The 25621-nt window shown below is 43.1% G+C and overlaps 1 protein-coding gene across 1 annotated transcript; it reads left to right on the plus strand.

The window, feature by feature from the left end:
* Positions 1–22817, plus strand: PLEK (pleckstrin). Its single transcript, XM_016224183.2, has 9 exons — positions 1–86; positions 8911–9066; positions 9312–9493; positions 11101–11192; positions 14079–14263; positions 15570–15674; positions 20360–20443; positions 21284–21353; positions 22669–22817. The coding sequence occupies exons 1-9, from the start codon at positions 45–47 to the stop codon at positions 22803–22805; spliced, it is 1053 nt and encodes a 350-aa protein (XP_016079669.2). The 5' UTR covers positions 1–44; the 3' UTR covers positions 22806–22817.
* The last annotated feature ends 2804 nt before the right edge of the window (positions 22818–25621 follow it).

Consider the following 25621-nt stretch of genomic DNA (forward strand, 5'->3'; position numbering starts at 1 on the left):
TGAGAGGACCTGTCTGAGTGGACCCGGCCTTCTACTCACCCGACATGGAGCCCAAGCGGATCAGGGAGGGCTACCTTGTGAAAAGGGTAAGCAGAAGTGCCACCTACAAAGGTGGTCACTGGAAATAGGGTTGGGAGGATTGGAGTGCAGCTTTGCATGCTCTATGCACTCATTTTAGGAACGTTTAATGCTGAACCCACTGGGTTGAACTAGGAGAGCATAGTGGCGGGTGGAATGGTCAGAGGGAAGCCAGTACAGGTCCCACTTCATTATGGTCCTTAAAGGTGAACTAGTTCAGCTCAGGCGTCAACGCAGCTTGATCTCGTGGGCCTGGGAATTCCAGGCTACAGGAAGGCGAGGGTCTAAGCAAAATCAATATTCTTTTCAAGAGCCACGGATGCCTGTTATGACTCAGACTCTTTTGCTATTGAGGTTACTTGAAGAAACTCTTCATTTGTTTTTTAAATTCCAATTCCCTTCCTTTTTGTTTTTTGTTTTTTTTTTTGGAGGAGAGAGAAGAAAATGATTAAAGATGAGCTGATATAATAATGCTCTAATTGTAGCTTATTTCTTGGGCTTTCTTCTTAGAACTGATACATTAAAAGCTATCTTTTCTATTGGGCTGAAATAATTCATAATTCTTAGTGAATTTATATAATGTGCCATTAAGGTGGTAGGTAGGGCGCTATTTTAAAGATTGGAAATGAAGACACAAGTGCACTCAGAAAGGCTTAGTCTCCCTGGTGTGGCATCAGGACATTGAATTTCGTTACTACTGTTGGTGTTTCTTCTGATGGTGAACAGATGTCATGTCACTGGGAAACCCTCCAGGATGTTGAGTTCACACACAGGGTTTATTCACATCCTGTGGGCAACACCCATACAAGTAGGTACACTCACACTGATCCAACTGAGCTAAGCATGTCAGAAATGAACTGAATTCGGCCCATTCTGTCAGGTGCCTGGCGTTTTCATTGAATGAATGCTTACTGTGGCTCTTTTAGGTTGTTGGTTTAACGTTAGCCAAAATGTTCTATTTACAAGGATGTTAAACGGCACATGTTGCTGTCTGATTCTCTTTTAATTTAAAGCTGGAAGAAACCGTAGGTCATCGGGCCTCATTGCCTCATTAGCAGAAGAGGAAATTGAGACTCAGAAGCTGGGTGACTGCCCAAGGTCACATGTCTGTAACAGAGCTGGGACCAGAAACCCACTCTCTGAGACCCGAGTTTCTGAGTTGTGCCACTGAGCTCTGTCCAGTACACCAGGATTTTCTTCGAGTAAATTTGATTTAAGTTAGGATTTGAAATGCACCTATGGTAGTGAGAATTATGAGTGAATGCGGGAGGGTAAGAGAGTCCTCCGCTATATTCTCTCTAGCTGGCCATATTTTGAAGCATCCTTTGGAAAAGACACACATATGCACACAAAGGTGTATGTAAATTCTTTGTAACAGGCACCAACATCAATACTGTTTCTGAGAACCAATAATAATGTTGACTTCTTTCTTTCCTGATTGCTTGGGCGAGTATCCTGAGAAAAGTGGGCAAATGGAAACATTTTCTGCAAAGGTTTTTTGTTTAAAAACAATTTAAACATCTTGTCATGAAAATTGCTGCTATTAAGTGTGTGTTTTTATATTTTAAACTCTATAATTCCGGAAAAAGAAGACTGAATCTTTAATAAGCGAGGTTGCCTCATTAGAAAATGGGGTGACAGAGTTAGGGTTCTTAAGCATATGGACTTAAATTAATAGTTTTTGATTCTTTCAGATCTAGATGGCCTGTAAAAGGCAGTCTAGCAAATGTAACTAGAAAGAAAAATAGTGAAATTTCATTGTGATATTTCCATAATTTACGTCTTCAGTAATTTTTGCATTTTTCTCCAGGACCTTCTGAACACTCTGTGTTGTAATGTATTAAGGCCCCCTGATTTGTCATTTTAAAGAAATGCTTGGTTCAGAAATAGTCCCTTTATTGGCTGCCGAACTACACCTGAGGCCAGAATTTCCGGGGAAGGTGCTGAAGTTCTTAACTTCTTTAGATGTTAAGTTTCTTTCAGATACCTCATATATGTGGGTTAAAAATATATATTCTAGGGATCTAACACACAGTAGGTGCTACATAAGTGACAATGATTATTAGTATCAGTGTTGATATACACTTCAATAGATAGAAGGCCTCTTCTAGATTCTCATGGGGATGTATACTGGTTTCTGGTTTGGTCGCCAAGTTAATAGTGAAGAAAGGACCAAGACACTCTTTCCCTGGTGAGGCTGTGAGAATCCTTGACTATGTTTTTTGATGTTAAAGCATGACAAGCAATAATGTATGGATCTCCCTCCATGCACGTTTTTTTCTGATGCAGTTTCAGATACCTGGGTGATAATAAAGAATAACTTTCTCCTTGTTTTATGAAATAATTTATTGGAGATAAAGATGTTAGGGGTAAAAAATGCAACATTAGGAAAACTCTGGTTCAAGGATTTTGTCAAGTCAAGTATCTTGGGATTAGTAGTCAATGGTATTGACTATAAACTGTTTCTGTTTTTCTTCTGTGCAAGGTAACTGCCCACATTTCACAATTCAGGTTTCCTCCTTTGCCTCCTGCTTGTCTAACAGCAAAGCCCGCTGTCTCATTGATCCCATGCAGCATTCTGAAAGGCAGGCTTACCTGAGCTAGCAAAAGGGAGGTCAGGGGAACTTACCAGAGCCAAAGTGGGGCCTGACACACTGTGCTGCGCGCAAGATTGGGTTTCGTGACCTCAACATCCCTTTCTTCCTGATTAGGGGTTACTTCCAGCCAATAAACATAAACATCTTTTGGCGGCCCTTGGATATGTTTATAAGCTTAGCTTAAAAAAAATAAAGAGGAGCAGATTATGCAGTTAATAACCTGGACTCCACGAAGGGGTGACCCGAACCAACCTCCTTCCTAGAGGATTATGGAGCAAAGTGCTGTCGACTCTTTGACAGCCAACCCAGAAGACACTGCATGCAGCAGGACTGATCCAAAGAGTAGCTTGGGGATTTGGGTGGCCTGTTAGGCTGGGAGAAAGCACAGGCGTCAGGGTGCCCAAGGACAAGTGGGTTGGGCAGGAAAGAGAGGGGCCTGCCGAGAGGTATGGCAGAGGGAAGAAAGCCTGGGGTAAAAGAGAGAACAGGGCACAGGGGCGTTGGCCCAGGACTTCTTTCATGCAGCTACTTTGCCGCCCGGATGCAATAGCTTGAAATAATCTCCAGGGACTTCCACCCACTGATTCCCATCACCCTACTAGTGAAGAGATGTGGTGCTTGCCTTGCAGTAGGGACAGAGCTAAGCATTTAAAGCATCGATGCACTTAATATTTATAAAAACCCTCCAAAGTGGGCACAACTGTTAGCCTTACTTGGCAGACAAGGTAACTAAGTATGGAGAAGGAAAGGGGCTTGCCTAAGGTCACACAGCTATTAAGTGGCAGAGCTGAGACCCAGCTGTGTGGCCCGAGTGTCACAGAGAGCTGGGCCTAGTCACATTGCATGCAGCCCTCTCGGGCTTGTATTGCAGTGATTTTCTTTTTCAAAGCACTGTTGTGTGATGGGCGGTACCCAGGAGAACCTTATGCCAGAATGATTTCACAGAATTATCTACAAACCTGTGCAATTTTATCTGCCTATCAGGTAACCATTTTGAACACCTGCTGCAATCTAGTCATGGCACTAAGCCCTTTAAGTATATTATCTCATTTGATCTTAACAACAGTGGGAAGTAGCTCTATATTATCTTTGTTTTACAGGTGAGGAGACTAATGTTTGGAAAAATTAAGTAACTTGCCTATGGCCACACAGCCTGGAAGAGGCAAAGTTGAGATTTGAACCCAAATTCCTAAGATGCCAGAAATCATGTTGTTAAGCACCGGGTGTCATTTCTCTATTTCTTACCTAGTATGATTTTATTGAGAAATTGTTCAACCTGGAAGATTTTATTAATGTAAAAAAATATGCTACTGGATAGATTAGTTTCCTTGCCTTCAAAGAATTTAAATAAGCACAGAATAACCATTTATCTGGGATGTTATACAAGTGATTTCATGGATCAGGTTGGGAAACCAGAAGATACAATTTATGATGCAGCAGAAAAAAAGATGTAATTTAATGTAACACCAACTTAAAATAATATGCCCCATGCGTATGGGAGACTAGATCGTGCTAACTCAGTTCTGCTTTAGTTAAATACGTAGCTTTGATCGTAAAGTGATTTTCCTGTGAATTCCAGCTATACGTCAACATATGAAAAGAGAAGTTTGAGGGGAAGGAGAAGTTAGAGGGGGTGCCCTCACTCCGTAGGAAGTGACTTGCTCATACGCGGTTCGTGCGTCCTTCGCGGTGAACTGGAGTCATCAGTCAAGGCCACCCTCTCCCCCGGTTAGACAGTGACCTGTTTAAGAGCAGAGACTGTGTCTTACTCATTTTTACACGCAACACCCAGGCCAGTGTCTGAAGCATAGGAGCTGCTCTATCATTATTTGTCGAATGAACACGTCTCAAATAAAGAAACTTGTCTAAATCATAGAAACCAAGGACTCAGGCACCTATATTACAGTAACTTCTAATGTATTAAAAATTTTCAGTAGGGTATTCAATTTTAGATGATGATATTAAATATGTTTTTAAAATTTATTTATTTTTGGCTTGTAAGTGAGACCCAAAGGTTGGCAGGGATATCTTGAAATTGAGGATATCCATAGAGATGGTAGGGACAACAGACTTTGGGATAGATGTGTAGAATCTGAGGGTTGAAAGGAATATTAAGTGTGGAAATGACTTTTAATTGAACTTCCCACCTGAGGCCTGCATTTCTGTTGCTGTTCTGTTAACAAGCATGCTTGAATGCCTCTTGTGTCAGGGAGCTCACTAATTTATCTCTCTAAAGTTATGCAGCAAACTGTTTTTTCCCAAAACCTCCACAATCTATGACAATGTTTGACACCTTAGAAGAGAGTCCTCATCTGCTCTGTCTGTTCCTTTTTTGGGCTAAAACCTAGCCATTTTCTTCAACAATTTCCAAAAGGGATCCCAACTCTTTTAAAAAAAGTTTTTTTAATGTATTTTTATTGATTTCAAGGAGAGGAAGGGAGAGGGAGAGAGAGGTAGAAATATCAATGCTGAGAGAGTCATTGATCGGCTGCCTCCTGCACACCCCCCTCTTGGGATCGAGCCCACAACCCGGGCATGTGCCCCGACCAGGAATCGAACCATGATCTCCTGGATCCTAGGTCAGCACTAACCGCTGACCTATGCCAGCTGGCCAAGATGCCATCTCTTTTGAACAGGCTCTGGTTTATCTTCAGTTTTAAGGTTTCCTGAACGCAAGGTCATTCTTCAGGTGCACCTGATAAGCACAGAATTATAGGAAATAGGTAACATTTATTGGGTTCTATGTTCTAGATGCGGCCATAAACAATTTACATGGATTATTTTATTTAATCTCCCAATAACCCTGAAAAATAGATAGCAACATTGTCCCCATTTACCAGATGTAGAAAACGAGGTATAAGAACTTGCTCGAGGTCTCATTGCTAGCATGTGACAGAGCTGAGATTTGAGCCTGGGCCACCCAGCTCTGGAGCCCGTGGTCACCTACTGGCTACACTCCATTTAAAGTCAGAGTATTACTTTCCTCACTCTAGATCTTATGCTCCTATATGGCCTACAATTAAGCTCCTTTTTTTACGCACAGTTCCCTAAATCTTCACCAATATACTTTATAAACCTTTAAAAAAAATCTTATCAGTAAAAAGAATTATATTATATTTAAGTTTTGTTTCTTTGAATGCTATTGAAGCAAGTACATTTTTATGTCTTTCAAGACTGAGTATTTCTTCTTTTGAGAATGGCTGGTTTATATTGTTTGCCCATTTAGGGAGTGTTTGTATATAAATTTTTACTGATTCTAAAGAGGTTTTAAAAACATATTAAGGATATTAACCTTTGATTATATAATAATACATTACAAATATCCATATTTTATTTTTCAATTAAAAAAAAAGTGTACCGAAGTTCAATTTTTTAATATACAGTCAAATAGCTTGTCTTTTGAAATTTCTTCTTTTGGTGTTATGCACTGTCAGACTCTTGTGCACTAAACTATACCAATCCCATGATGATCGATAGTTATTCACTGGGAAACTTTAATAAATCTGACTCAGCATCTAAAACCCACCCATTGTGGCTAGTAATTGTACAGGTTTTTGTCTATAATGGGGGAAAACCAGACATGCGCTATATATATTATAAAAACATACTATATTTTATGATTATATAAAATTATAATCATATGATTTTATGAGGTTATATATATAGCTAGCTAAGTGGCTTGAAAAAAAATTGATTTAGATTCCAGAATCATTCAAAGGTACATAAGAACCAAAATAAAAGTGGCATCTGAGGGGAAGTAGAAAGAGCATAAAATTGGGCATCAAGAGACCTGGAATCTAGTTCCAGTTCCACATTTACTGGTCAGATGTACCGTGCCCTGGACATGCCAGGATCACACTTCCAGGTTTGCTCTTGGGTGAGTGCCAAAGGGGTTGGGGACAGGAAGGGGTAAATATACCGGTAGTGGAGAGGAGGTGCTGTTAGGCCACAGCAGTGAGAATTTGGCGGCTGTAGCAATGGCTGGGAGGAGAGAGATCACCCATAATTTCATAATCTTAACTTAACTACTCCCTACCAAGCCTGGAAGAAAGTTTTCACATTATGAGGTGGGTCTCACTTCTCTTACAGAGGGTCAGCCTTCTCAATGTGCATGATGACCCGAGTCCCAAATGGCACATAATCCCTTTGAGAGAGCTGACAGGCCCCTAAGGCTACGTTACTTTAATTGTCTACAGAAGAAATGCAGTGCTGGCTGACCTCTCCCAATTTATCCCAGCCCCAAGGTCAAAAGCCCTGAGTGACTGTGGCAGTTATTAATCTTTAATAGGCCTTAGGTAGAATATAAAATTTTAGACTTGAACAGCATTTAGCAGTCATTTAGTCCAACTTCTTACTCCTAGCTCTGTGAATATAGCTTTTATTATTTTTAGTAATTTTAATGATTTTATTAAAACTACTTGTCTCTATGTTTCCCTAAAAGTATATCCCAAATTTTAATATATAATAGTGTCATACGTTGTTCATTTATTTTTTAACTTTTCCCAATTATTTTGAAAAAATTTCAAACCCACAGACGAATGAGAAAACTAGTACGACTCCTTGTATACTCTTTACCTGGGTTTATCAATTGTTAACACAAGGCCACACTTGCTTTGTCTCTCTCAATATCTCTCTATAAATATACACACATATTTCATGAGAATAAATTGTAGACATCATGCTACCTCATCCCTAATACTTCAACATAGATCTCCTAAGAAGTAGGACGTGCTCCACGGTTCTGCAGTTTGATGTGCCCGTTTGCACTCCTCCCTGCCACATATAAGAGCTCCAGTTTCCATCCTTGCCAATCTTGCTCTTCTCAATCTTTTAAAATGTTGGATATATTATGGCCGTGCAGAAGTACCTCACTGTGGTTTTCATCTGCATCGTCCTGATGAATGATGATGTTGAACACCTTTTCAGAGGCGTTTGGGATAACCTCTTTAGGGAAATGCCTCTTCCAGTCTTTTGCCCTTTTAAACAATAGATTGTTTGCATTTTTCTTATTGATTCATGGGAACTCTTTATATTCTGGATGTGAGTTTTTCTCAGGTAGATGTAAAACAGAAAGGCACTTAACTGAAATTATTTCCTGTGCTGGCATAGTGTCTGACCTCGCTTATTTTTTAAGAAAGGAAAACAGTCTAGTGTTAGTATGGATAGTCATTCTGCCTGTGCAGAAAAGAGATAATGTGCTTTCATTTAAAAAAAAATTTTAGTAACTAATATAAAGGAAACATTTGGACAAGCAAAACGATAGTCCCACAAGTATTTACTCTTTTTGCATAAATAGACTTCCTTTTGGGCAACTGGACCTTTATATAGAGGCTCTTTGTGTTAAGATAAGCAGCAGAGTCTGCTGGGAACTGGATGATAATTCTATTTTTTGGTCATTATGACAGGGTGATCTCATGGGTCCAATGATGAGAAGCAAAGAATCGTATTTTTCCCCTTTTCCAAAGCTCTCCCAAAATACAGACAAGAAAGAGAGACTTCCTTGATCCAGTCAGAATGGTTAATTTATTGCTACAAGAGGCTGTTGACATTAATTGAAACTGAAGACTTTTTCAGCAAGGATTTTCTTAAAAGCATGGACAGCAACACTCTGGCGTTACAGACCCTTTGGCAAGGGGTTTTCACGCAGCGTAGCCACCCCGCACGCAAGGCCGCTGCTGTCCGAGTTTCTTCTTGACATTCACATTCAGATAAAATCTGATTAGACCACAGGATGGAAGTAGCTGCAGCTAGCACGCCACCATTCACGGCCTCCACACCTGCGGTAAACACAGCTGTTGGATATTGCCACTGTCCCAGCGAGTCCAGCCCCAAGCACCGGCTCCTATTCAGTTTGATTTGGCGCTGGAGATAGAATTTATTTGCCAGCCCCAAGCCGAACTGAACCCAATGGGCAGGACTGGGAGCAGAAAGCCAGCCTGAAATGCCCAAGAAGGAGAGCAGAGATCCATACCAGATTCCCTTGGTAATAACCCATGAGAGGCTTAAGGGCCGAACATAGAGATACGTACAGTTTATCTTAAACATGTTTTTTTAAGTTCCAGAAGCATGGCAGTTCCCTTTTCCCTTGAAGGCTGCTTTCCTAGCACCCTGGTGACACAAATGTGAGTCACCTGCATCCACACTGGCCAAAACTAGGCTATTTATTATGTCCAGCACCATTGATAGAACTGTTTTAGAAAACATTGTAACATGGCTCTTTTGGTTGTCATCACAGGGGAGTGTGTTCAATACCTGGAAACCCATGTGGGTTGTATTGTTAGAAGATGGAATTGAATTTTATAAGAAGAAAAGTGACAACAGCCCCAAAGGAATGATTCCCCTGAAAGGAAGCACTCTGACTAGCCCTTGTCAGGACTTCGGCAAAAGGATGGTGAGTTGACATTAAGAGCCACAATGAATGGTTTGTCAGACACTGACCTCTGAGCCTGTGCGTAGCCCACAGTGTGAATGGTTCCCCCTGGGCTAGTCTTCCTCACCGCCACCCACACTCCACCCTGGGCCCTGGGGCATTGGCCAAATACTTCCAGAACAGGGGTGGGTCAACTGCTATGCTTCATAAGGGGCCTCGGCCCTTCGGAAAGAATTATTCCTAATGACATATGTTTTGATTTTCAGTTCGTGTTTAAGATCACTACGACCAAACAGCAGGACCACTTCTTCCAGGCAGCCTTCCTGGAAGAGAGAGATGGCTGGGTTCGGGACATCAAGAAGGCCATTAAGTGCATTGAAGGAGGCCAGAAGTTTGCGAGGAAGTCCACCAGGAGATCTATTCGCCTGCCAGAAACCATTGACTTAGGGTGAATTTCTGTGTTTGTCTCCTTCCACCCCTTCCTTTTTCCCCTTTCGAGGAAATCTCAGACAGGTTCTGTTTCAGGGCTTGCTTTTGTCACCTCTGAAGGCAGTATTCACCCTTCCAGGTCAACACTAGTTCTTGGTATACTAAGATGTTTACCTGGATCTGAAGGTGTGGTCATGGATTCTCCAAGGAATAGCAGCTGACGAGGGGAAGCTAATGGATCATACACTCCTCATTTTAGATAACCTTGGCAGAGAGAGAGAGAGAAAGAGAGAGAGAGACAGAACTTACTGCATTTGTGAAGTATCCATAATAATCTAGCCTTGAAAGAAAGCTTCAGGATTTCTAGGTAGGGAGGAAAAGGCAGGGCTAGGCATCCAAGTATGTGAGGTTTCAAGTTCAAGTACACACGTTCACACTGTCAGCAAGGACCAGCCAAGGTGAACACTCATCCTGGGAAGAGGCCATTTGTGCCCTGACCTGGTTTAATGTCATCTGTCGTTGGCTGGCTTGGAATTGCAGGTGATGGTTGTTGTCTAAAGGTTGTTACAGGTCCACAGGTAAATTCAGCCCCAACAGGTTTCCTTCCTTCCTGCATGTTTCACATCCTTTCCTATCACATGAGCCCCCTTTTCTGGGAATCTCATTGCTTCCTGATAGTTTTGCATTTATATTGAGTATAACCTGAGATAGGAATGCAGTCAGAAAGAATTCCATGTTGGCTGATAAAAATGTCCAAGAAGGGTTCGGTTTACACAATGAGGGGAGTCCCTGAGAGGGACAGATAAGAAGCCCTTTCTGCAGCCTAATGCAGGGCTTGGCATGTCACAGGAGCTTAATAAAGTTTGCACGTTGAGCTTGGGGAGCTTGAGCACTTTCTCTCGCCAGCAAGCTTTTTGGTAAAGACCTAAGAGGAAGCACCTGGTGTAGCTGCAGCTGCTGGCTGGGTTGTCAAGTGGCCACATTTCTGTCAAAACTATGGTCATATGGTTGTCAGAACTAAGTGGGAATGCCACGTGATACAGGAAAGGGGCCTTCTGGTTAGTTGCTTACACTTTTTCTGATCAGGCTATTTTTAGTTTATTACTTCAAGGACAAAACTGAGACCTTCTCACTGTTTTCCCTTGTCTTATAACTTTAAAAATAAGAGATAAGCTCAGTTAAAACATTCGCTTTCTTGGAGGCAAATGTCTACTCCAGATGGTGTTTTGAAGGACACTTAAAGAACTGGGATGTGAGAATTGAGGGACCTTGAAGATCTACAGTGTGTATGGGAAATTGGCCTTGAAAACCTTAATCTTGGCCACCTAACTGAGGACAACTTTCTAACTCAGGAAGTAGTAGTTAAATCAACAAAGAGCTTAATGAATTTAAGAAATAATAATTACCTTCCTAGTATATTTTGTCAAATGCCAAGCAGGCCACAGAGTTATACAAATACTAGCTCTGCCCTTCAACTACCTATGACCCAGCGGGGAGATTAGGCACAGGGGCCACCCGGGAGGGGAGAAGCTTGTGCCCTGGCCCGCTCTCCAAGGTGGACTCCCCGTGAGGACTTGCCGTTCTCAAATGCTCTGCACTCACCTGCCTGTTTTCATCTCTTTGCAGTGCTCTGTATTTGTCCATGAAAGACGCAGACAAAGGAATAAAAGAACTGAATCTAGAGAAGGACAAGAAGATTTTTAATCACTGCTTCACTGGTAAGAGGCTGTGCAAGTCTGAAGCGGGGCAGCTGGGGAAGCAACACGAAGTCCCCTCTGAGCCCTATGTGTGGGGTGGGGCGTGTGGAGCACGCTGGGTAGGTGAGGTCATAGGACGAAGACCGGCGAACATGAGAACTGAACTTCCCCAGAGTGGAAATAGAATGAAGGGTAGAAAAGAACTTTGTTGTCCAAGGAATAGTTTTGGAAATTCCAACTATATCAGTCAAAGGTCATTTTTTCACCCAGTAATTGGCGTTATGTTAAAATAGACACAAGTTGAATAAAATGATAGACAGGAATCAAGATTTATAAGACCTAAGCAACAATGTTAGGGATGTCTGAGGCTGCTCAGGGTCAGGCAGTAAGTGTTATGTGTTTAGGTAGATGGCGTAGTGGTTAAAAACGTGTTCTGTGGAGCCAGACTGCCTTGGGTCAAATCCTGGCTCTGCAACTTACTTGCTGTAAAACATCAGGTCAATAACTTAGCCTTTCTGTGCTTCACTTTCCTTGTTTATAAAATGGGGATAAACATCTACTTTATCTAGTTGCTGTAATGTGCTTAAAACAATGGCAGGCACACACTAAGTACTATATTGTGCAAGCTCTCAATGTGGTTTACACTCAAGAGGTCACAAGTCTGCAAAGAAAATCCTGTGAGATCAAGAAAAGGAAAGAGCTCAGAGGATCGTTGGGATGAGTAGAAGATCGTGCCTAAGTTTGACTTTGAAAGATGGATAGAATTTCATTAAGTATTTGTGGGAAGAAATTCTGATGAGGTGGCTGAGCAGAGAGGATGGTAAGTTCAAAGTTATGGGGCAGAAATATGAAGACCATGCATCCAGGAAAAGTAAATGAGCACCTTGGTAGGGCTGATGGTTCATCAGGGAGCAAAATGGGATGTCCAGTTTGAGTCTAGGTTTGTCTGATGGCAGGAATGGCTTTCTGCAGTGCAGAGGTCAAGGGAGGTAAACGGAGGAGAGAGAACAGATGCAGGATCCAGTCAACAGAAAATGGTCCAGGTCAAGGTCAAGAAGGTGGAGAGTTAGAGGGTATGATCTGGAGTAACAGGGTAGTATCCCATAAAAATTCAGCCTTACAGAGTGAAGACAGTAGCCCATTAACATCAGAAAACACTAGGCTAAGATTTGGGATCAAGATACCAAGCCTGGGCAGTGGTCAGGAAAACTGACAAGAACAGGGCCCTAACTCTAGCAGGACTGAAGTCACCAAGCAGAGCCTAGGACAAAGGGAATAAGGCAGGGGGTAAGGGTGGGGTTCCCATTCTAGATCTAGGCACAAGGTCCAGGCTAGACTTATTTCCTGTGGAACGTGTTACTGAGTCTCAGAGTATTGAGCTAGAACTTCTCAAGTCCTCCACACTGAAGATCAGGGTGGGTTCTAGAAATTCAGGTGGGGTCGAGCCTTCATGTAGGAGTCAGGGGGTCTCAGCAGAGACACAAGTCTATAGCAGAGACTGGGACCCAGGCACTGCTGACACGTAATGGTGGACCTGAATGTCAGGTGACAGGAAGAGTAGACTGAACTTGTCTTTCAAGCATCTGCCTGCCTAGCTGAACAAGCATAGAATCTGGGGTTAGAACACTTAAGTGAAGGCCCATTGCAGGTGTAACTCAGGCCCAAGGTCACTTACACTCTCCGAGCCTTGATTTTCTCATCCTTAAAATTCAGTCTGCAGTTATTGCCTTACCTCTTTTACAGGGTCTCTGTGAGGATTAAAGCAGAACTGCAGTATTAATTAGTCATTCTAGAGAAAGAAAAATAGGCAAAAGCCTTTCATATATAAAAGTCATGGAAAGCTCACTAACCAACTGCTCTCACTCCTGTTTCAAGGATGGCATAGCCTACTACTCTCTCTTGGATGACCAGGGACTTGCTGCCAGTTATGTTGGCTATGTTTGTAAAGAATATATCATTTTTAATACAAAGCTTTGTTGCAGACTGCTAATAATCCAATTTATGGGTCAGTTTTATTTTGTTCTCTTTGCAATCTTCTCTTGAAGCAAGGGGTTGATTAAATGACTTCTCAAGGTCTCTGCTAGACCCCACCAAAAAAAAAAGTGTGACATTCATTTCAAGTGTTATGTCAAATTTTAATTTAGGACAAACACATCTGACCATGTTATTTCCTGTTTAAAAACTTGCAATGGCTCCTCATTGCCAAATTACTTGATGTACCGTCAAATCTCTCCCCTCGCTCTGTGCCTTCCTCTCTCCGTTGTCTCCTTTTGCCTTTCCTCTGTCACCTCCTTCCTTTATCCCCACGGCGGGGCTGCTTCATGCCCGGGTGAGTCTGTACACCCTCCGCCTGTGTGGGTGCCTCTCCTCCCCTGTTTCATGTGCTTGGTGAATACCTACTCATTTCAAAGCCTCGGCCACTGTTGCTTCTCTATGACATTTTTCTCAACGGTGCAGGCACAGTCCCCTTCCCCCACCCCATCTTCCAAACCTTCCTGCAAATTGTATTGCCCCATGGCACAGAAGTTGTTACAGTTACTTATGGCCCATCTCTGCCTTCTAGATTCCCTGAGTGGATCTCCCCCAAACCCACCACAGTACTTAGCACCTAGTAGGTGCTCAATAATGGTTTGTTTGTTAATGGAATAAATGAGTGGGTTAGTACAAGTGATTTCTTTGATAATGCATTGCTTCTTAAAAAACATGTAGATTTAAGGGGAAAAAATCCAAAACCCAAACCCTTTTGTTTCCTGTATCTATCCCACTGAGTTGGTTTTTCCTTCCTGGAGTAACAAAGAAGATGAGACAAGTCAGACACGTGAGTGTTCTGGGGCTTTCCAGAGGTGACCGTCAGTGGCTTGTTGTTTGATTAGGAGAGTTAACCTTCCCTCTGATGGTCCTTTCCAGGCAGCTGTGTCATCGACTGGCTGGTTTCCAACAAGTCTGTTCGGAATCGCCAGGAAGGCCTCATGATCGCCTCCTCACTGCTCAACGAGGGGTACCTGCAGCCCGCTGGAGACCTGTCCAAGAACGCGGTGGATGGGACGGCTGAAAACCCTTTCCTGGACAACCCCGATGCCTTCTACTACTTTGTAAGTGAGAAAAGCTACTCAGCTGCTCTTCCTGTATGGAGAGTCCCGGGGCAGATCCGAGGCTGATTGCAGGTGATATCCACATATGTGAAAGAAAGGTCCAGCCCTCTACCGAGAGTTGTTAGATGTTCTTGACTTGACAGCTGCCCCCAGCTCAGTGTCTCCCACATCCACGTGAATCAGTCTAAAGGAAAACATTCTTTACTTCAACAGTTTTCTTTAAAAGGACTTTTAAAACTTTACTACATCTATTATTATTCTAAGCAATAATTCATTTATAAAAATTAATTAGACCCTACTACATGCTGGGCAAAGGAGATACAGCAGTTAAAAAAAATGCAGCCTTCATGGAGCTTCCTTTCCAGAGGGAGATCCATACAATCACAATATGCTAATTGTTTTTACCCCAAATATACACTAAAATACGCGACGTAATACAAAATGTGTGCATCCACATTCCCTCCTCCAACCTTCTCTTGTACCCAGCATGATATGTTGACCGCAGATCAGGAAACACTATATTACACAATATGGACCCAATCCTGGGGCACGTGAGAAATGCTGCAACAGTGGGTTTGTAGGGGGATTTTGGCAGTTTTATTTCTATTTGGGGTCAGAGCACAGAAGTTAGGAAGTTACTTAAAGGCCTTTTACAAAAAATGATGTGAATGTCCCAGAGAGAGTTTCATTTCACTTTGGGGGAAGTTCCACCATCAGTATATATATTTTCAAGACCTCTACTTTGGTTGTTTATAGCCATTTAAATATGGGATTCTAAAAATATCCCCCGCAGTAGCCCCTCTTCCTCTGTATGGTTCATTGCTTGCTGTAGCTGAGCAAGTCCAGGTACCCTGCTGACCTCAGAGGATGCGGCTGGGCTCTGGGTCTTCTCAAAGTGGAAGGGCCTGTGTGGCGGAGATCGTAGTGGAGATCTTGTTGTGCAGTTTTATAAATTAGCCAACTTACGTACAAGGATGTGGCCATGAGGTCCAAAGAGAAGGAAGGCTTTGAATGAAGAAACAAGCTGAGCTAGACTTAAAATGTGTAGAGCTTGGGGAACCCAAGAAAATGAAAAGATATCAAGGAGATCACATGAGTGGAAAGAGAGGAAGAGCATTTGGAAACCAGATAAAGGGGTGGGGGAAATGAGTTCACCAAGGACAGCCTTTCGAGTTTAGGTTGGGGTATGAGCCACAGGAGGAGGAGCCTGCCCCAGAGGCTGGCAGGGCAGGAGGGATGAACACGGTCCAAGGAGCGGGACACCTAAGACTGGTAACAATAAACTTGCTATTTCATTTCCCAATAGCCAGACAGTGGGTTCTTCTGTGAAGAGAATTCCAGTGATGATGATGTAATTCTGAAAGAAGAATTCAGAGGGGTCATTATCAAGCAGGGATGTTTACTGAAGCAGGTGAGTGGCCACCAGTATTCTCTTCTAGCCTTTCCCTCTCACCGGGTCCTTTTTATTTCTAAACCACCAAATGGTATTTCATTTGGCTGATAGTCAACTAGTCAATGAAACCCATGGAGTGAAAGGTAGACAAATAGCTAGGTAGGTGATGAAAATGGCATTAGTTCAGGAGGACCGAGGTAGGCAGGGCAGAAGGTGCACCTTGGAAAAAGGAAACTCCTCTTTTATCAATATCATGGGGAAAAGAGATGTTTCAAGAAAAATATTGACCTTTTAATTAGCTGGAGGAAATCAATTGGCTAAGAGATGCCATAAAAAAGACAGATGTTTTATAATAAAAATACTTCCATTTGTTTACCTCTCCCCCCTGCAAAGTAACCAGGAAACAGGAATAAGCCACACCCAGAAAAAGAACATCGCATATGGTTGAGAGCAAGAAAGTGCCATTCCAGCCTGTGGATAGGACATAGTAGACCAAATCCAGGGCACGCCTGAGGCCAACTCTGCAGGAGCAGCAGGCAAAGGTCAAATCCAGTCGGAGGGCATGGAGTCAGTCCTGGGGGAAGCCACGTGCAGTTCCCAAGTGCCCACAGGTATAGGCTACTGTTAGTCTGGGAGGCAAGGACTGGGGTGAGCTGAGGAGCTGTAGTTAGTTACCAGGTGCCAAGACATGAGAGGCCAAGAGGTAAGAGAATCCGAGGGCTGGGGCTGAGTGAGAAGGCCGGGGCCAGCACCGGTAGAGGCAGAAGCAACAGGGAGACATGGGAATATTCAGGATGAGATAAGCTGATACCAACACATGGTGTCACAGGAGTGAAAGCTGCTTTATGAAGCCAGGGTTTTGACCTTCTGGCTGTGCTGTGAGCTGTCTTAAAGGCACTGTTCAGTATGTGACAGAGAAAATCTGGTTACTCTAAGGAGATTTTTGTGTGCTGTCTATAGGCTGCATGGGACTGAGATTTGACTTACCTCATAATGGGCCCCTAAACTTTCAGGGCAAAGAGGGGAGAACCAATGTTGAGCATATATTATATTTAAAAAGAAGGAATTTGGGATAGTTGACATTAGATATAGATATGGATTTTGAGTTTCACTAGTGAAAGTGGGGCATTAGTGTGGTAAACTCCCTTACCCTCAGGGTCCTAAGAAATAGAGCAGCAAAGATTTAGAAAGATTTCATAGACTATTCTAATAACTTTTATGACAGGGTGACCAGTGAGTACATTAAAGGAAAATTGCAGGGACCAGGCCACCTTATGTAGGGAAGATGGACAGTTTGCTCATAGCTGGTTCTTTGTCAGTTCTGCCAAATAGTCCTACGTTCCCTGCTCTTTGATTGTAGGTGCTGGGAGGAGGCCATCAAGACAAGAGTAACTTGGAGGGAATTTCATTATTTTCTTATGTTGTTGACTCCTTGTATAATTCTACACTGTTACAGGGCATTAATGATGTTTCTTGAATTAGTTGATCTGACAAGCCCTAGTCTAGAGAGGAAGCCTGAGAAAACTGAACATGAAGATTGAAAAGAGGTGAACAAAGCCTGAGCTGGACTAGAGTCATGTCTGGGCAAAGGACCCCAACGGAGACCCTAGATGGTCAAAAATTGGGGGCTGGGGGTAATGGGTGTCTGAATGCGTGTTGACGACACTGGGGACTAGAAGTAGGTTTGCTTCCATGTTTTCCTTTGCCTTCCTCTACTTGGCCTTTGATAGCTACAATTTAGCTTCAGCTGGTCTGGCTGGTGCACATTTTAATCCTCCAGGGACCTGTTAAAATCACACCCCAAGCCAATTAAATCAGAGTCTCTGGATTTTATGGCTCTCCATGGGTGTGTGGCCAAGGCTGACAGCCACAGAGCTAGCCTTTTTCTTAAAAGCTAATCTATTATCAGAACACTACTATTTAAATAGCCATCCTTATAAACCTATAAACATGACAAAAACAGCAGTTTATGTGCATTCAGGAATTTCACTCTTATTCTTTCCTCTTCTATTTGTATCGACAGGCTCCTTTAATGCTTCCAACCTCTTAGTTCAGTGGTTTATAACCCTGGTTCATAACAGAGTCATCTGAGGGAATTTTAAAAATTCCCTCTTTAATTGCCACAAAACCCAAGCCACCCTGTGTCTACTGCTGGGCGTTAGCCAAGGTTAGCCTGCATGGAATGCTTATCGTGAGCAAGGACACCTGTGCTCCACGCCTTAAATGGTGAAGTAGCTGTGCCCAACTGGAGGTCAAGGCCCTCCCCTCCCCACATTTCCCTCTCCACTTCTCCTATCTCAGGGGAAATAATTCTACTTGGGGGAATGAAACAAATTTGAGGACAAATGAGATTAGAGTATATTCAGTATAATCCTTTTTAATAGAATTAATTCTGTTATGACAATGCATAAAACATCTGGTTTCTCAACCAATGGAGATTCTTTGATGAGGAAGGACAATGTGTTTTTCTCATATGTGCTGCAGAATTCAGCATCCTTCTTGGCCTATAAAAGGCAATAAGCATTTGTAGAATAAATTAAATCAAGTATAAGTAGATGATTTTGACAGGTCAGCAACAATTCTTGGAAGCCCCAGGCGTGCATGCATTCCTTAGCGTCCCTCAGGGAATACTCATTAGCTGAAAGATGGCCAGCCAGACGCCCATTTCCTATTGTCAAACTCTTCAACGTGTCACATTTTAATGCCAGTGAGGGCTCAATGGTGGCTGGCTGGCCACCGATCAGGGCTGTCTGATTTCACATCTTCCTGTTCCTTCCCCTTCCATTGACTCATGAGAACTTGGTATTTACCCAGTAATTTCAGAGGCGCACATGCCATGTGTGTGCAGGTCAGGATGAGACAATGTGGGCAAAAACTTTAGTGTCCACATTTTATAGGCAACATTGACTAAGGCAAAGAGCAGAAATTCATAAAAAGAATTTTAGAAGTTGATGCTTTGCTTCTGGACGTGAAATAGCAGATAGAAATATTCTGTATTCTCTCATATGACTCCACGGGGTTCCTGGCTTCAACCTTCAGGCAAGTAAAAGACTCTTTTGAGATGAGCACCTTGACCAAATGATTGGCCAAATAACTTAGACACATTAGTGAAAGCTCCCTTTAAACTCCTCTGGCCTGGAATTATAAAGGAGGCACTGTTTGCTAAAGTTATAAATGTCTCATTGCTTTCTATACAAGCAAATGAAAAATGCTGGAAAACTCATTTATGTGCCTATCAATGTGTGGCGTGTTAGAGAACAATATTTTTCATACTGGCAAGATAGAAGCTACGTATCTTTTAATCTAATAATTTTTTGGCTTCTGAGTTATTTAAGTCATTTGAATTTCTGTGGGAAATCATAAAATCAAGTTTTCCATGACATTTAAAAAAAAACTGCTATAAGCTAATTGAAATAACTGGGTAATTCAAGGCAATTACAAATAAGCAGCAGCTTCTGTGTGCCAAGCACAGTGCTGGACACTGGAGGACCAAAGACAAACAAGGCACAAATTCTGCCCTCAAAACTCAGTCTAAACAGTGTCAGTGTTTAATTCTATCGGAAGAGGCCAAGTCCTATTCTTCTTTCTCATCATGTCTGGCACAGCAACTGTTCTTTCCCATTTCCTTTGCTGCTACCTAACTCTAGTCCCTGATAATTTTATGCCTAAATTGTTGTAATAATTTCTTCTTTTTTCTTTTAAAGTCTTCATTGATTTCAGAGAGAGGAAGGGAGAGGGAGAGAAAAACATCAATGATGAGAGAGTCATCATTGACCGGCTGCCTCCTGCACGCCCCCTACTGGAGATGGAGCCCACAACCCTGTCTGTGCCCTGACCTGGAACCGAACCTACATCCCCTAAATCCTAGGCCGATGCTCAGCCGCTGAGTCCCCCGGGCAGACACAATAATTTCTTAATGACTTCCTTTTTACCTTATTAGTATGCACCTGGCTTATCTTTAATCTAACCAGCTGGACCACTCTGTAAATTGCCACCACATTAATCTTGCTAAAATGTGACTGTAGCCTTTTGACTTCTGACTCAGAGACAACCCCAGCTTTCATTTTTTCTAAGCCGCTCTCCACTTTTCCAGCCTTGCCTCGACTGTTCCTCATGACCCCGGCCTTCTAGTCAGACTGCTCTTGCTCACCAATGTCTGAATATGCCTTGTGCATTCCCTCTGCTTTTTTGTTGTCAGTGGTCTTCTCATCTACCTCTTTCTTGCCCACATGGATAAGCATAAGACTTTCTTTGACATCCAAACTCTGAATTACATACTTCTCATTTAATTTTTTTGAAATCCATTATCTATACCAATTATTTGATTTGGGCATTAGCTATTGTGTTTTTCCACCTAGGCTATAAACTCTATGAAGAGTAAGGCCATGTCTTAAATCTCTTTATAGCCCCCACATTACCTAACATAGTACTTTTTACACATATAGTACTGCCTTATATAATACCATGTTGGAAGGCCATCGTAGGAATAATTTAACCCATAGCTTAGTAGTATCCAAATTGTTCACGGGCCACAGTGCTCTCTCTCTGACAAAGATCTGGGTGAGGGCCTAGTTATCCTGGAATTAGTGTTTCTTTTTTTTTCTTTTTTTTCAATTCAACAAAGATTTATTTTGTAGGTGCTACGTGTACAGAGTGATGCCAAGAACTCATAATTTCTTTTCTTTTGTTGATGCTGGATACAGGGGCACAGGAGGAAAAACTGGAAAGTGAGGAAGTTCATTCTCAGAGAGGACCCTGCATATCTGCACTACTATGACCCTGCTGGGGTGAGATTTTGTGGTCAATAAGTCCATCCTACTGGCAGCCTCCATTGCATCTGTTCATGGGGCTTTCCATTCCCCTTTTCCTCTTCACCCTCCCACTTTTTTTCCTGCCACCCTTCTCTACCTTTTCCTACCCCCTCTTATTTGCAAAGATTAGAGACCTTAGGCTTTGAGTCATAAGCTTAAGGATGGAAGAAAATATCACTAAATTGTCATTTATTAGTCAACTCAACATAATTTTTTTTGTTTGCTCCAATCTAATATGTTCAAAGGGACTCAACCAGTTCAACATTTTGCTCTCAGTTGACTATGCAAAAAAGCGATCATTTCTGTTCCAGGCTAACTTAAATGAAAGCATTGTTTTCCAAGTGCCCCAATCTAAGCACTTAGATGGTTGAATATTCAGAAGGGGGTTTTTCCTCAGTAAAATGAGCCAGTTCTAAAGTGTAAGGACAACTCCATCTGGGTTGGGCCCCCAGCCTCTGCTGGTGGTGCAGACTCTTTGATTCCCTCCTGTGAGGGTTAGTCTCATGGGGCAAAAGAGCTCCGGAAAACCGCAGTTCTTCTCTTGTGGGACATGATGACTCAGCCTTTCCACCTCCCCTCCCACTTTCTCCAGATATGAAGCTCAGATTGACTTATGTCTCCTCATCATGCCTCCCTGGGTGAGGTGGGGGGTGGAGGACCTGGAAGGGGTTTCTTTTAATCTCCTTCTGCTCTTATCTGTTTTGGGGGTCACGGATGTATACCACAATGAGTCTGTGTAGCTTTTGCACCAACAGGATAAGGCATATCCATACCCTGTACTTTGGAAACCTAACGAAGGACTCCTCTCTCCTCTAGGGGGAAGATCCCCTGGGAGCAATTCATTTGCGAGGCTGTGTGGTGACTTCAGTGGAGAGCAACCCAGATGGTAAGAATGAATTTTTGTTTGAGGGCAATGTGTCTACTTAGGCTCCCTTCCCATACATGGGCATCCTGAGCCAACAGCTATCAAATATTCAATTAATCAGGCATAAGCATGAATCAATTTCTGTCTGAAAACCTGAGAGAAACCAAGAGCTATTCTTTCTCAACTGGCCTTCTGGTCCTTGGGGTGTTGGAGAGATTTTGTGGGTGCCTTGGGTAAATCTTTGAGCAATGCTAAGAAAAATCCTTCACATCAGAACTGGCTTAAATGGAGAAACTTGTTACCTCCTGATGCCTGTAACAGAGCCATGCCATTCCCCAGTGGGAGCCTTTTACAGACCAGGAAATCTCCCACAACCGAAGGAACATTTGTGCAGTGAGTGGAAGGTGTACCTGGGTTATAGTTAAATCTGTGCTAGTCAGTTAGTGGCGCAGCCTTGGGTGAACCACCTAACTAACCTGGGCCTTAGTTCTTCTGAGAACGATGGGTTTGCATCAGATAACCTCCAGGTCCCAGATCACAAGGCTATGATTTGGTGCATGGCATGAGCATGTTGCTGTAGATTGACTTCTCCTATGTGGGGATGGGTGATATCACCATGGTTTAGACATCCAAACCCTGGTTTTTGCCTTGTCACTTTGGGTTTATGATGTCATAGAGACTGACAGGAAAACACTACAGCTGCAAGAGCCTAGATTATTTTTTACTACCCCTGCTCACTCTCCTCTCCCCATAGACTTCTGCTTTCATTTGGGGTAGGGGGCATCTTGCTTTATGATTTGAGGCGAATGTCTTAAGCCTTATCACGGTATTGGCCAGTTTACTGCCTCCAATCTTTCAGCAGAGACTCTAACTTAGCCCTTGATAAAAACAAGTTCAGGCTAGAGTGGGGTACTGGTGGTGGGCCTGGATATTTATGAATTAATTTATTTACAAATTAAAAAATGTATTGGTTTATATAATGAGTAGAGGAAATACTCATTAGATGCTATTAGAGGTTACTCACTGAACACTACTGGTATGCAAAAGTGAGAAATTTAGTTTGTTTGTAAACCATAAAAGAAAATGTCTCCCTTTGAGAGTTTCACTTATTCTTAAACACACGTACACACGATCATACTATGTACCTGTCCATATAAATACTATATATAGTTATCTAATAAATATATGTGATCCTATAATGATGGTAAATTTGAAAACCACATGTATTTGATTTTCTTAGAATACTCAAAAAATAGCTCCTTCCTTGCAGACGGAAGGCGCACTGGCGGCCTTCCCGGTGCCCATGTGCACTGTCACTCATGTTTTCTTCCAGCAGCCAGGAAGACTGAAGAAGAGAACCTCTTTGAGATCATCACGGCCGATGAAGTTCATTATTTCCTGCAAGCGGCCACCCCCAAAGAGCGCACCGAGTGGATCAAAGCCATCCAGGTGGCCTCCCGGACTGGGAAGTGAGGACACACCTGCAGCTCTTCATCACCCTCCTGAGGGAACCCCACCAATAAGCTCGGTCCAGGATCTTGTCACTTCTGGCGACACATCAACAAGAAAGGGCCCGGGGGTGGGGACCTTTCATCCGCGGGGGATCTAAATGTAACTAACCACACGCCACGCTGCACCCATCACACGGCTCACTGAAGTCTCTGCCACGCTCCGTGTCCCCCCAGCAGATAGAGCAGATGGTGCCATGTGGGGCGGCACACCGCTTCGTCTCCCAGGCCTCAGGTTCCTCTTCTGGAAAGGGAAGCGAGACCCTCGAGGTCCTCCCGAGCTTAAAACCCACAGCCTGTGATTCTAATATCCACAGTTGTCCAGCTGGTGCCCTTCCTGGCTGCCCTCGTCGCTCAGGCCCCGAGACCACTCTGCCCTTGAGCGTTGCTTCAGCCTGTGCTGAAAGGACGGGCATAAACCTCTCTTGCTCTTTTTTGCCTCCTGGTCTTGCCCTTCGCCACAAGATTATATATCAAAATGAAGACCTCGTTTCTTCCTTCCTCCTTCCGCCCAGAAACTTCCTGAGAGCCAGCAGTGCAGGGCGAAGCCTTCTTTCACTTACAATAGCCTGGAAAGTTCTTGTGTCTTCTGAGAAAAGGGCCCGAGAGAGCCAGGAGCAGGCCAGGCCTTTTCTACGCCTTGAGGCCGCTCAGAGCAGGCTGAGAGGGGGCATCCTTTGTCCCTTTCAGGAGCGTCTCTCTGTCATTTATTATGATTAGGGTGGGGAACTCCAGATCTTTGAGAGTGCTTCATTTGAGTGTTTGCAGAAAAAACAAAGTGGCTCTCTCCCTAGGCGAGGGGCCTGAACAGCCGCCTGGCTAAGGTGCGGCGCCAGCCCCAGCTCCAGGGCCTGCCGGAGCCGGCCGCAGGCAGGCAGGTTTGATGATGGGCTCGTAGGAAGACAGCACTGAAGGGGCCTCAGGCAGACAGAGCTAGCGGAGGTGGCCGCCAAGGTCGTTTGGTGCTTTCAGTTCCCCAGTGAATGACACTGTGATGGTGCCTGAGCTTTAAGCATAAACTGTAGCAGCTCCTGCTTGGCCTCCGAGGCCCCTGTGAACCCATTTTCAACCAGACTAATCTGACCTAGATTCAAACTGGGCACCTGTTTCCAGTTTTTGGTCATGTCCACTAACCAGTGATTCTAATCCAAAACTGAGACTTGTGGGAAGGTGTATTTCCCAATTTCAGATTTTTAATTTTAAAGCCCCAGGGAGGAATGGAGAGTAGAAAATTCTTCCTGATTTTAACAACGCTCTTCCCTCCTCTCCCCCATTTTCACATAATATCCGTGAGGCTATTCCGACTCCCAGGATGTTTTATCAGTGGCCTACGGGTGAAAGACTCCCTTTTCTCTGATTCTGTGGTAAACTGTTTTCTTAGAACATGCACAGCAGTTTTTCTACATTCACTGTTAAAAGTATTTATTAATATGGGGTCCACTTTATGTTTTCAAATAAATATGACTGTGTTTAGCGTCTTTTTGATGTGATGACTCTGATGTTTTGCCTCCCATTAATGACTCTCCTTTTCTACAACCCACTCTCATCTACCGAGGATAACAACATCTCTAATCTCTCAAGTTATCCCAATGACTCTATGATTTTTTTAAACAAAGGCAGTCTGTTCTAGAGAATAATAAAAATATGGAGAAAATACAGATAAGCCATAAGATAAGCCTGTATCACTGATTTTTAATTTATCAGACCTTGATTATAATGTTCAGACAAGAGAAAGAGTCTGTAAATGGCCATTAACTATTAAGGATACAGAAAACTGTTTGCATCAGGGAAAAAGAAGTTTCCCTCTAAAGGGCCACTGTATATGGTTGAGTGGGATGTGCTCTGCTCAACTCCAGGGGCACTGTTCACATTGGAGTCTAGGTTATTGTCACTCCTTAGGATTTTCATTACACAATCTGTGTCTTTGTACCTAGGATCTGCAGAGAATTCAAAGCGTTATCACAGCTTCCTAACACGAGCAATTAATTCTTCCTGGTGGAACGAAGGGGTGACTTTTCAAAGTTGATGTTTACAGAATAGGCATAGATGTTATATCTGAACCTCTGTGAAGTGTCCCTGGTAGACACACACAGACACAGACACAGACACAGACACAGACACAGACACAGACACAGACACAGACACAGACACAGACACAGACACAGACAGACACACAGACAGCAGCTAAACTTCTTCCAGCAGTCATCTGGGGATGACTTTCAAAAGCAGAATGAAGAACTTGCTTAGATGAAAATAACGACCATTTCCCAGCATTAACCAGAGCACTGGCATCATTTCCTTAGGATTCTGGGTGAGCCCGCTATAAACAAATCCTTTCTGCCGTCACCCCACGTCAGCCTTCCAGTAAAAAGAAAACCACAAAAGGAGTTACTTAAGATTTCAGGTTCCATTTTGTGCTCTCTGAATGAATTTCAAAACTGAGTAGAGTGGATTAGGAGATGTCAGAGGGGAAAGGAGGGAGAGAAAGAAAGGAGAAGCTTGCTTTAAAAAAACAACTTGAGATGATAGCTCTCAGTGACTCTGGCTCAGTTTCAGGGCAGAGGGAAGGTAAAATTTAGACCCTGAGGGAGGAGAGAAAGAGAAGAGAGTGTCTATGATACAATATTTGCTGCTTAGTTAAGTTTCAAGGGAACAGTGTTTTGTTTTTGTTTGGGGTGGTGGTGGTGTTTGATACAGTGGGAAATGCCATGGTTTAGAGCTGGCACATGTGTTTGAATGCCCAGTCTGTGACTTACTGCATTTCCATCATATAGGAGTATC

Source organism: Miniopterus natalensis, chromosome 13 (genome assembly GCF_054644295.1).
Source record: "Miniopterus natalensis isolate mMinNat1 chromosome 13, mMinNat1.hap1, whole genome shotgun sequence".
In the NCBI taxonomy this organism is placed as follows: Eukaryota; Metazoa; Chordata; class Mammalia; order Chiroptera; family Miniopteridae; genus Miniopterus; species Miniopterus natalensis.

What these genes read in the sequence shown, in the direction of transcription:
- PLEK (XM_016224183.2), top strand. Translation starts at nt 45, where the DNA reads ATGGAGCCCAAGCGGATCAGGGAGGGCTACCTTGTGAAAAGG. An exon ending in TTTTAATCACTGCTTCACTG is followed by an intron (nt 11,193 to 14,078) that starts GTAAGAGGCTGT and finishes GGTCCTTTCCAG; the next exon opens with GCAGCTGTGTCATCGACTGG. An exon ending in AGGGATGTTTACTGAAGCAG is followed by an intron (nt 15,675 to 20,359) that starts GTGAGTGGCCAC and finishes TGCTGGATACAG; the next exon opens with GGGCACAGGAGGAAAAACTG.